Source organism: Tachysurus vachellii, chromosome 3 (genome assembly GCF_030014155.1).
Source record: "Tachysurus vachellii isolate PV-2020 chromosome 3, HZAU_Pvac_v1, whole genome shotgun sequence".
NCBI classification, from domain to species: domain Eukaryota; kingdom Metazoa; phylum Chordata; class Actinopteri; order Siluriformes; family Bagridae; genus Tachysurus; species Tachysurus vachellii.
The window spans coordinates 9,662,322-9,674,449 of NC_083462.1; the positions used below are offsets into that span (position 1 = coordinate 9,662,322).

Consider the following 12,128-nt stretch of genomic DNA (forward strand, 5'->3'; position numbering starts at 1 on the left):
CCCAGCTAACAGTACTGTAAATCTTTGTAAATGATGCAAGTGTTCTAATTGTGTACTAATATGAATTGGGTGGGTTTACAATATGGACAGGAACCTGAAGGAATATAATCAGCACTCAGAACTGATCAAGATTATAAATAATCAAGAACTGATTATTTACAAAAACACCCTATTTATTTGGTTCATCTGTAAACACTTTCTCTTTTCATGGTCCATGAAAATCGAATCAATAAAGAGGAACCTTTTGTAAGACTGAATGTTCTTCTGCATCTTGTGAAATTCTGCAAACAGAAAGAACATAAAGTGCATAACCTCAACTACATTTCCTTTCTCAATATAGAGGACACTTTCATAATCCCTTTCCGTATTCTTCCTGGAGAAAATAAACAAAATGCATCCATTTAGATATGCAGCCTTATTTCACGGTGGAAAATAACCAGCTTTAATCAGTACAACCCTTGGGGGGTTTGGATGAGCCTTGCTGCATGAGGACAAGTTAAGTGAAGAAATGTAAGTGGACCTACATACAAACATACAAACATATTATACTGAAGGATAGAAGAAAGGCCAGTCTTGGTAAGGCAAGAAGGATTCCCAAATGTGATTCAAGCATTAATCCGTGTAAATACTGAACTTCATAAATATGTTATAAGTTTGAAACCCTAAAATGCCATAGCCATCTTTGTGGAATCCTCCTTCCCCGTTTAAACACAATGCCACAAGTCCCTCCAGGATTCCATGATATTCAGATGAGCCTGCAAATTTTAAAGATCACACGATTTTCTGCATGTTTGGGCAGAAATGCTGTGTGACATCATCACAACATGCAACATTCAACCAAAACCTTCTTTTATTCATGTGCTTCTAACAACTAAAATAGAAAGTAATTGCATATGTGTCTTCAATGGAAGAAGCTTATTCTTTGCAATTGCAAAAAACAAACAAAAAAACAAAACAAAAAAAAAACACACTTTTAAAATGGGATCAAAAATTTTGAAAATAGCTGCAAAAGAGGGAAAATAGTGTTTTTCTCCTAATGTATCCCACACAAAGCGGTGCCCTGGGATACACAATGAACACCAGTAGCTGGTGTGGTGTAGTGTAGTGTAGCTGGTAATACGGTGGGGTTTGCTCGGTTGGTAAAACTGGTAGCTGGTAATATGATTGGGTTTGCTGGGTTGTGCCCAAAATTAGGGGGATGAATAGGGAAAACTATTAATGCAAACGAAATATTCAAAACAGTTTTTGTTAAATAAAACTATGAACAATAATGTTGCTTGGCTTGTTTTTCATCATTTCTGATTTGTACACTGATGATCTTGAAAAACTCTGATTTACAGGGTAGCTAGTAATAGATCTGGTAGATGCCTGATGTACTGCTAATACACATCACAGTGTTTTGACTTTTTCAGGGTTCCCACTCTTTTTCAGAGATCATTTTCTATGACTTTTCCAGGACATTTCAAATTTAGGAAAAAAAGACAAGGATCACAGATTTACAGCCTAAAGTAGTATGTTCTTCTCTCCAGAAGTCTTAAAAACAGCGTACACTTTATGGCTATTACTTAACTATAAAATTAGAAAAACACCAGATACACACACACAGAGCTCTTTCAAACGAGTCATTCAAAATATGTATTCATTTAGTAATAAAAAAAATGACGTTATTTATGATGGTATTTATGACGTATTTATGGTATTTATTCACTTTCACAAACGATTCGTTAATAAATGCATATTCAAAGAAACGCCATTGTATGTTGCTTAAAACGTTCTGCTCCGGCTTTGTTTGGAACTACCATGATTAGTGAAGGATAGAAAGGAAGTCACTTAACTTCTTGTTTAGTGAACTGTTGCAAAAATCAATATCACATTTGCAAACGTGTTTTTAAGTTTATATAAGTAAACCTATTATATGTTACCGGCCTTCGCCTTATGTTTACAACATTAGTCTGTGCTGCACTCTGAGCATGCAAATAATTGTTCAGTGTATGATTCGCTGTACATCGCGTCAGTAGAATATCTAATTTTGACTTCTTATTTCGCCCATAAAACAGGTTTGGGGACTGTGTGGATGGATTACTTTTAAAGACAATTTGTCATGTGAATGAAATTTCAACATTTATAAAATAAAAAGACCGCACATATCAATACCTTTTCCTTTCTCAGGCCAATGCCGTCATGCATGCTGTAGTTTGCTGTGCATTCCCCTTGCACATGATATTCAGATTAACAAGGTTAATATAACCTGCTTACCCGTCACCATTTGCTGAAAACATTCGAGCACTTACTGTAAACCATTCCTAGCACCTGAAACCGCCAACACAAGACAGCGTCATCCGTCACAGCGAGATTAAACAGCATAACAAAAAAACCCGTCAAAACTCAGAGTCCCTGAACAGAGCGTTTTCTGTTACTAACGTTAATTGTTTCGACCAGTTGTAAACTGTTCTTTAAATGATCAAGAACATTTAAAAATAATAATTTTCCAGGACAAAATTTTTTCCATGGGGGCACGGTGGCTTAGTGGTTAGCTTAGTGGTTCGATTCCCGCCTCCGCCTTGTGTGTGTGGAGTTTGCATGTTCTCCCCGTGCCTCGGGGGTTTCCTCCGGGTACTCCGGTTTATTCCCCCGGTCCAAAGACATGCATGGTAGGTTGATTGGCATCTCTGGAAAAATTGTCCCTAGTGTGTGATTGCGTGAGTGAATGAGAGTGTGTGTGTGCCCTGCAATGGGTTGGCACTCCGTCCAGGGTGTATCCTGCCTTGATGCCCGATGACGCCTGAGATAGGCACAGGCTCCCCGTGACCCGAGGTAGTTCGGATAAGTGGTAGAAGATGAATGAATGAATGAAGATTTTTTCCAGGACAATTTATGTTTTCTCCATGTATTTTCCAGGACTGGAACATTGGTCATTAATTTTCCAGGATTTCCAGGTTTTCCAGGACGCGTGGGAACCCTGCTTTTTAGAATGATGACGACACAAAGAGAGAACAATATGCCAGCAAAAAATCTGCAGGAATTTCAATGTGCTTTCATTTGAAAATGATATGAATCATCCAAAATTTATATAAACAGGATATGGTTTATGAGAACATATCTTAATTAGAGAATCTTCTGCATAATAAATAATAACTTGTACTTCCAGATCAATGGAGTGTATGGAGTGTGGTGTTTGTTTCGAATATGGTTGTGAATATTTATGAATATAAATCCATGAAATATCATAAATTCTAGACTTTGCTTGGTGAAAGCAGTATAAACAATTAAAAACAAATGATTTATTATTAAATAATTATTGTGGGGGGAAAAAACTAAATTAAAAAACAATTATTGTGAAACATTTTCATTTGTAGAAATGTATAGTTTTTGTTTCTCTTAAAGTGCTACTTTCAGAAATACTGTACTTTCAGAGCTGCTGAAGGAACTTCCAGAACTTTCCCAACCTCTGCAATGATCAATAGACATTACTGCTTGGATGGTTACAGTTGGCATTTCAATGAACAAATCCATAACAATCTGCTTTAAAAAAAGAACTTTATTGCTTTTCTTAGTTTTCTTTAAAAAAAATTGCACACAAACAGCTAACACATGGATGACACAATTGGATCTATATGTAATGGTGGCATTTTTTTAAATTGCTTTTTTTGTAGGCTATTATAAAGCATATAAAATAGAATAAAAAGATGATCAAAAAAATCAAAGATGTTTACTGTCAATCAAAAACCTTTGGTAGCAATAATAATGTAAATTTAGCCATCTCTTTAATTTCACTGAAACTCAACATATGAAGAAACGTACAAAGTCGATGGTGGCCTTAATGGCACAACGGATGGATTTATAGATGCACTATGCAATAATTTTAAGTTTAGAGTTTTAACATAAGACGATATTAGCATATTTCATTTGAATTTCCAGAAATGGTTATATTAATTTCAGTTTCATTGATTTCTAATATTAAATGGATTTGTAACATATTACACACACAGATTTTATTAGAGCTATAAATTTGATGGTGTTTGCTATACAAACAAGTTTGGAAATAAAGCTAATAAAGCTATTACATTGTATTCTTACATAGTGCATCTTTAAGTAGTACCATGTTAGATAAAATCTGACAAACCACATTACCTCACACTCTCTCTCTCTCTCTTAAACACACACACACACACACACACACACACACACACACACACACACACAAACACAGACATTCCTGTATTGCTGTACTTGTAAGGACCATGAGCTGACCTTTACTCACACGTGACTTTTTTTTTCAGTCCTAAAATAAATCACACTACTTGACTTTCTATTTTTGAAGAGAGCAAAAGCTCAACAATCCTGATAAATGGATAATTTAGAAATTCATCTACATATGTGAGGACATCCGGTCACCTGACAGCCACATATACAAGTACAAAAGTACAGAAACACACAGAAGCTGAAGGTCTGACAGAGAGGATAAAGTGCTGATGGTTAATGGATCTTGTCGGAGCCTGGCTGACACAGCAACACGCTGAATGGCATGGGATCAGAAAAGCTTTTAGATTATGAAATGAAAACTCAAAACCGTAGATGATGGTGTTTGAAGCATGTGGCTTTCTCACTGTGGACAAGGAGCGAAGGAAATTCTACCTGATGAGCGCATGTCAAAAGCGAATGAATCTCTATCTAGAAGGAACAATCGGTTTAACCTGAAAGTGGTTGACTATATCAGAAAAAAATATTCAAGTTTAAAAAATATATAAAGTGGCAGAGGTCTCAAATGTGTCAATGTACAAGGTCAAAGAGAGACACCTGACATAAAACTCAAATAAATATGACGGTCTCTGAAATATGCAATCCAAGTTATTATTAACTTCGATTTATATAAATTCAACCAACTTACAAAAATCTATTTCTGAAACGCTATTACAAATACCACATTATCTGAGACGCAAAAGGAAGGACTGAAATGCCGACATGCCAATCTGTTCAAAATGTATTATAAAAAGCCATTACATATAAATACAAATATGTACAACATAAGGCCTCAAAGAAAACAGGAATAATTATATCTCATTTGTGCCTTTACATCAAGCTACATCATAATGCTAGGACAATGGAGAATGGCAAGTTCCAAAATTTAGAATCTGGTTCAAATCAAATTTGAGATCATTACTTTTAAGTCAGTTTTGGGGCATGAAGGCAATAAAAAAAAGCGCAATATTCATCAGCTACCACAAAAACCCAAGAAAACAATGATGAAAATGATTTGCAGAAGCATTTCGGTACTAAAATGATGGAACAAAAAGTAAACATTGGCAAAGAATCAAGCTGGCTTCAAACTGTGATGATGCAGTTGTGACAAATGGATAGTGTTGCGCTGGGTTGAGCACAAAAGTGGATGCTGCTCTCTGGAGAGAAGGAAGAAGAAATTTTATTAGTTCTTCCATCTTTCTCTGAGCAAAATACCATGCCTCCTGGCCCGCTAATGGCTGTGCCCAGCAAAGTGTCACGTAAAAGTTGAAAGCATTTGAACTTTAGATGATCTTGGGCGTACCGCATCAAAGAGAATGTGTTTAAAATCACAGCTGTGAATTTTCTGGGAACAGTGTGAAACCAGCTTAATAGCTGAACTTTAAAGAGACAACATCATCACGGCCAATGAAGCACAGATCATATGTTCAAGGTAGTGATAGTCCAGTAAGGAATGTGTTGATGTCCCTTTTGGCATGAGTTCTGCATTAGAAAAGGTGTGCCATAGACTTTGGGCTCCCAAGTGTGATGCTTTTATATTGCTTTGCTATTTTAATGCAACAAATGAATCTGAAATGGTAAAAAATGCTGTTTTGTTTTTTTTCAAATGTCAAATTCAGTGAATCATAACACTAAAAATAACCTGTGTCAATGATTGCCTGTCTACTTACTTTTACATGATGATGAAGTAAAAACACAAGGTATGAAGAAATTATGGCATCTGTGTTCAGGGTTCTTAATGTAGGAGTTTTCATTCAAGCTTTGTTAAAGAGAAAGTTGAACTCTGAGAAAGAGGCTTCACTCACATTAGCACTTGGAGTTGAAGGGAACATTTTGGGTACCTTATAGAGATAGCTTGTAAACCAATCTGGCCCAGCCATGATTATATTGACAAAAATGCTCTTTAGCTCCATTGGTTCTCCATCATATCAAAGGCACATAGCAGGCAGATTTGGTATAGTTGATCTTTGGCTCTTGTAATTTTTTCCCTAATTTCTTACCTTTTACCCCCTCACTCTCATTCATCTCTCTCTAATACATGGGCCCTTTCATTTGTGGGCCCTTAGGACTGTAATCCACAGGTCCACTCATGCAGTCAGATGGATGGCAACGGCCATCTTTACCCTTTGATCCAGATGGTCCTGGTGGTCCAGGGATTCCAGGGATGCCCTGCTGACCCGTGGGGCCTGGTGGTCCTATTTTACCATAACCAGGGGGTCCAGGAACACCTAAATTTAAAAAAAAGAAGAACAAAGAGGATTGAATTATAAAGATAGCAAAGACTATGTGTGATATGAAGAAATATAAATAAATATTTTTTTTCTTTGCAATTATTGAGCGTACTGAAGGTGCTGAATAATTATGGATAACTAATCAGTTCTAATATTTTATTCTAATAAATTAGCATTACTATAGCAACAGCTCATTCACAGAGACTTGTATGACAGGCTAAAGTTAAACATGCTTATTTTACAAAAAGAGATTTAAGAAAATGTATTAAATTTGAATTTGTGTTTTCTGTGAGGAATCTCCAGTGTGTTTGTAATGGTCAGTCATTTTTCCTTTGTGCTTCCTTTGTGCTTTTTGGTTTCTTGGTAACATAACAAGCTTCGTTTTTTTTTTACTTCCTCTAAAGATTATAATCTGTCACTTTATGTGACAAATAAAAATAAAAATGAAGCTTGTTATTTTACCTAGAAACCAGAAAATAGAATAAGCTGGTGAGTGTTTATAACTGCTATAATGTAAGTGAAACTTACTTGTGGAACTAACTTGTATCAAAAGTGCTACACATTAAATAATAACTCAAGAGAAATAAAATGATTCAGGATGTTTTAGGAAAATAATCAACTTTGCCATACATCACATGCCCAAGTGCATTATTCCTTAAATAATGCTTAAAGACCTCTATTACTATTAATTACATATATTTTCATATACACCAAAATTACTCATAAAGCTATATAATAATTTGCAATAATAATGTGCAAGGCTTTGAATTTCTTTTTCATATTTGGAAAAAAAAATGCAACTTTTTATCATTACAGATTACCACATTCTAACCTGGAGCCCCAGGGGGTCCGCTGTCTCCCATCTCTCCTAAACCTTTATCTCCTTTTTCTCCCTTGACACCTGGAGGACCTGCAGATGCAAACAAAAATCCATTCTAGTCAGAAGTCAAGCACTCATCTTAAGCAAGAAATCTGCTTAATCTGTAGAAAAATGAGAGGAGAGCTCATTTTACCCTGAGGGCCCACAGGTCCTTGTCTACCCTCTCGCCCGAACTGTCCTGGACGCCCTGGAAGCCCTGGAGGTCCTGCTCTTCCTGGAGTGCCGTCTTTGCCTGGGGGTCCAGGTCTACCTGGGGATGCTACCATTTCCACTGGCATCTGCATGCGCGACATGTAATAGGCCATTCGCTCTGAGGAGATGAGTGCCGATGAGTAAGCATTAGTCAATGACAAATTACTTTAATACACATAAAAAAAAAAAAAAAAATCACAATAACACTCAGTGCTGCTCCTAACCAAAATAATGACCTTACCAGGCTGACTATTGATCATTTCTACATAATTTCAACATTCATTTTAATCTCTCGGTATGACTGCAATTTAGACAACATTATTAGGCAATATTAACATTTAATTAATTTTTTTTTTTAGAACTTTCTAATTTCTCTTTTTGTTCTTGGCTACACAGAAGTTGGTCTCACCATCAAAGATCTTAATAACCTGCTGTCTGATGAAAGACTTGATTTCATCATAGTTGACAACAGCCTGAAAAAGAAGAAAAAATATGATTATTTATCAAGTTCAAGTTTCTTTATTTGTCATTTCGCTACATGTTGAGACATGCAGTGGAACGAGATGTCATGTCTCACAGGTCAAACGGTGCAACATCCATACAGACATTACGCAAATAAATACACAATAAAATACGCTCAAGCAATAAATATAAGTATGAAGACTCTACAATGCTTCCTTGATATTGTACACGTGCAACAGGAGGCATTCAAAGTCAGCAGCTGGTAGCGGACTAGTGCAAGATGTGGTGTGCAACATGACACATTTTTGATGTGCCAGTGTGCTGATGCTGAGGACAGCTGAGGAGAGTTATTATTTATTCTTTATAGAATTATTTATTATTTATTATTTAGTTATTATTTATTCTTTTTAGAATGCAGCTTTTTACTGCTAATATCTGTAAATAACAAAATGATGATATCACATACCCTAAATCTTATTTCTGTTAATAAAAAGATCCCAAAGCTTGGGCTGGGGCTTCAAAAAAACTTTTTTCTAAGAAAAGAGAGTGTCTTACATCATTTCCTGGCATTCCTGGTTGTCCAGCAGGTCCAGACTGTCCAGGTGCTCCAGGGCTTCCTCTCTCACCACGAGGACCAGCGGGTCCCATTACTCCTATTCCTGAATCTTTAGATTGGTATCCTGCTCCTCCAGGGGGTCCAGGACGACCACGTTCTCCTGGAGGACCCCTCAGGCCTGAAGTCCCTGCCTCACCCTGCAGGAGGTAACACACAGTGGCATGAAACACTATTATGTACTCTTTAGTCAATAATCTCACTTTGTTCTATGTTGGCCACTATAAAAAAGGATCACAGATTTCTTTCCATCACATTGGCTTGTTGCCTGACCATGTTTATCTGTTTTGTGTTAGTCCTTGTTTAAATTGTTTATGTGTGTCACGGCTTGCTCTATAGTCTCATGCTGCTTTTTTTCCAGAAGTCCAAGCCTTGTTTCTGTATTTCCTACTTCTATATTCTCCTCTTTTAATCCTTGCCTTTTTTTTTTTCTAGTTTCTGAAAGCATTTAACTTTGACTCTGTAGTTTATTTAATGGTCCTTTACAATATTATGTGCCATTACTAACGGTGTACTTCAGAGTGGCATAAGGAACGGAGCGGAACGGAATGGGAGCCTAGAAGCCTTTATTATCGCCACATATACAATGCGGCACAGTAGAATTATTTTCTTCACATATCACAACTGAGGAAGTTCGGGTCGGAGTGCAGGGGCAGCTATGATACAGCTGAGGGTTGAGGGCCTTGCTCAAGGGCCCAAAAGTGGCAGCTTGGCAATGCTGAGGCTTGAAGCCTAATCCTCCATTCATCAACCCAGAGCCTTAACCACTTGAGCCACCACTGCCCCATAAAGTGAACTTGAAAATATTTTTTTAAATATTTATACTGCTTTTTTTTGTAGTTCATAAACTTAGCTCCCACTTTACTTTATGTATCATCTGAATGTTCAGTAAGTCAGAAAGTCAGTGAATTATGTCAGTGACATCTTTAGTACCAAAGCCACATCCATGATCTAGCAAGTGAATATTTTATGAAAGCAATGCTATTAGCAGTCTTGTTTTGAAGTTTGATGAAGTTTTTAATAATAATAATAATAATAATAATAATAATAATAATAATAATAATAATAATAATAATAGGGAAATCTAAATGTGAAATAAAATAAATAGAAAACGGTATTTTAAATAATGTCTGTGGCAGGACTGATTATACCAACACATTTAGTAATAACTGTAAGTCAGAACAACCTTCATGGCAAAACTGGAATCTAATCTACCTGTAGATGCTCTGCATTTAGAGCAACAGCTACAATCATTAAGCCTGACTGTAAATCTGAACATAGCTGAGGGATATTTATGATGGATGTCCTGTATAAAAGAGGGGGAAAGGAACACACACACACACACACACACACACACACCACACACACATACACACACCTTCTGTCCTTGTGGACCAGTTTCTCCTGGCAGACCTGGTGTTCCCTATACACCAGGTTAAGAAGGTACATGAGAGAAAATTATTAGTCAGTTTGAATCTTTTGGAAACATGCAGATAAAGTGGCTATTTAGCTGACAGTAAAAACAGGCTTACATTAATAATAAACATGACTTACATCTTTCCCTGCTGCACCATCACTCCCTGGTTCTCCCTGAGACAAATAAAAGCACAATAAATAAATAAATAAATAAATAAATAAATAAATAAATAAATAAATAAATAAATCTTCAGTTTAATATAAAATGGTTAAGTTTTCGTGTGAATTTATGACCAGTTTTTAAATAATTACAAATACCAACCATCTGTCCTGGATGCCCAGGGGCTCCTGGAGGCCCAGGCATTCCTGGCAGCCCTCTTTCTCCAGCCTCCCCCTTGTCACCTTGAATACCCTGCATGTTAACAGTAGGATCACTCTCCAAACATGTGTATTATATGTTAATCATATCAGCCTATTATTAGCACATTAAAGCATCTTGTTTGGCTTGTTCACTCACCGTGCCGGGAGCTCCAGCTGGTCCTGGTGGACCTGCCGGACCTGCAGAACCCTGCAGAGAGAATTAAGTAAACACTTAACCGCACATATGTTGTCATTTGTGCTTTTATGTTTTTTTTTTTTTTTTAAATAAGGAAACAAATAAGGAAGCAGGAATTGTTTAACAGGTACCAGATGTCCTGGAGCACCAGGTGGTCCTTGTGGTCCTGGTGGACCAGGGTCACCCTGTAAGAATAGATCAAACACAGAAGAATGAAATATAGTTCTATAATTCAGCTACAGAAAATAAAATCTGTAAAACTTTATGATGCATGTTATGATTTTCACACTGTACTTTCCTTCTTCAGTCCTTATTTTCTATTACAAATTTTTCCATAGAACAAAGCAGAGTAGCATCATTAAGAAAACGATAAAACAGGACAAATTCTTTTTAATATTGTTCCTCTTTTAGTAAGCTTTAAACCCAAACAGAATATAAAACTATTATTGTATTTTAGACACTTTATTTATTGTGTTGGCCAACCATAGTTTAGAAAGCTCTTTTATCCTCACCCCAAAATCTCCAAAAGCAGCTTGACTCTTGAAAAAAAATGTAAACGCTGGCAAAGTGTGTTCAAGGTGAAGTTCCCATGTCTCAATGCTCATTGCTTGTTAAACTGAAGTGCTTCTTCATTCGCATGACTGATCCATGCTTATGAATTCAAATCATGCAAGCAATACATATTAAGCTGTGTTTTAATGACCATGTTTGCTGAAAAACTCTGTGTGGTGAAGTCAGTCATCTATTGTAATTATTATTTTAATGCCATAGTACCCACCTCAAGTCCTGATCTACCTGCTGCTCCAGGTGGGCCTTGAGGTCCGACATCTCCCTGTAGAAAACAAAGCAAGGAAAAAAAAATAGAACAAACAAACAAACAGTTTTAAAATTTACAGATGGGGTGAAAATTTCAAAGTAAATAAAGAAGAATATTTTTCTTATATTTTGTTTTAAGAGTTAAAACCAGAAGAGCTGGGAATGAGTTTTTTGTACATTAAAAGTGATTATAAAATGAATAATCCATTTCTCACTTTCAGTCCTGGAAGGCCTGTATGTCCTTTTATGCCTTTGAATCCCTGCCATGAAGAAAAGCACCAAATCATCAGCATGTACAAGCAGCCACACAAGCGAACAAGCCATCTGTCAAGTCCAAATCTGAATTTTTTAGAGGATTTAATGTCCAGACGTGATGTTCCATTAATTTGCTACTGAGATAAAAAAATAGATTCCTCTATCAAGAATAGATGAACAGATGAAGATCCTCACACATACCGGGATTCCCCTGGGGCCAATAGGGCCAGGTAGGCCTGGATCACCCTGTATGTTGAAAAGAGATAATAATAATAATAATACAAATAATAATAATAATAATAATAATAATAATAATTATTATTATTATTATTATTATTATTATTATTAGATAATAATAAATAGACAGACAGACAAACAACTAAATGAGTCAGAATTTAAAAATAAATATTTTGTCCATAATCAATATTACTAATTATTATGACAAATATGTCTACAATTATTATTTCA

The 12,128-nt window shown here is 36.1% G+C and overlaps 1 protein-coding gene across 6 annotated transcripts in view; it reads right to left on the bottom strand.

The window, feature by feature from the left end:
* Positions 1 to 3,518: 3,518 nt before the first annotated feature.
* The window catches only part of col16a1 (collagen, type XVI, alpha 1), a 95,607-nt gene continuing 86,997 nt past the window's right edge, over positions 3,519 to 12,128 (bottom strand). For all 6 annotated transcript variants that reach the window (XM_060865668.1, XM_060865671.1, XM_060865669.1 and 3 more), the window contains 13 exons: positions 11,862 to 11,906; positions 11,621 to 11,665; positions 11,368 to 11,421; positions 10,721 to 10,774; positions 10,551 to 10,601; positions 10,356 to 10,445; positions 10,172 to 10,207; positions 9,996 to 10,040; positions 8,560 to 8,757; positions 7,952 to 8,015; positions 7,484 to 7,660; positions 7,303 to 7,380; positions 3,519 to 6,467 (listed from right to left, as the gene is read on the bottom strand). In XM_060865668.1, coding sequence (XP_060721651.1) covers positions 6,271 to 6,467; positions 7,303 to 7,380; positions 7,484 to 7,660; positions 7,952 to 8,015; positions 8,560 to 8,757; positions 9,996 to 10,040; positions 10,172 to 10,207; positions 10,356 to 10,445; positions 10,551 to 10,601; positions 10,721 to 10,774; positions 11,368 to 11,421; positions 11,621 to 11,665; positions 11,862 to 11,906 — 1,134 coding nt within the window. In that variant the 3' untranslated portion in view covers positions 3,519 to 6,270. The remainder of the gene's footprint in view (positions 6,468 to 7,302; positions 7,381 to 7,483; positions 7,661 to 7,951; positions 8,016 to 8,559; positions 8,758 to 9,995; positions 10,041 to 10,171; positions 10,208 to 10,355; positions 10,446 to 10,550; positions 10,602 to 10,720; positions 10,775 to 11,367; positions 11,422 to 11,620; positions 11,666 to 11,861; positions 11,907 to 12,128) is intronic.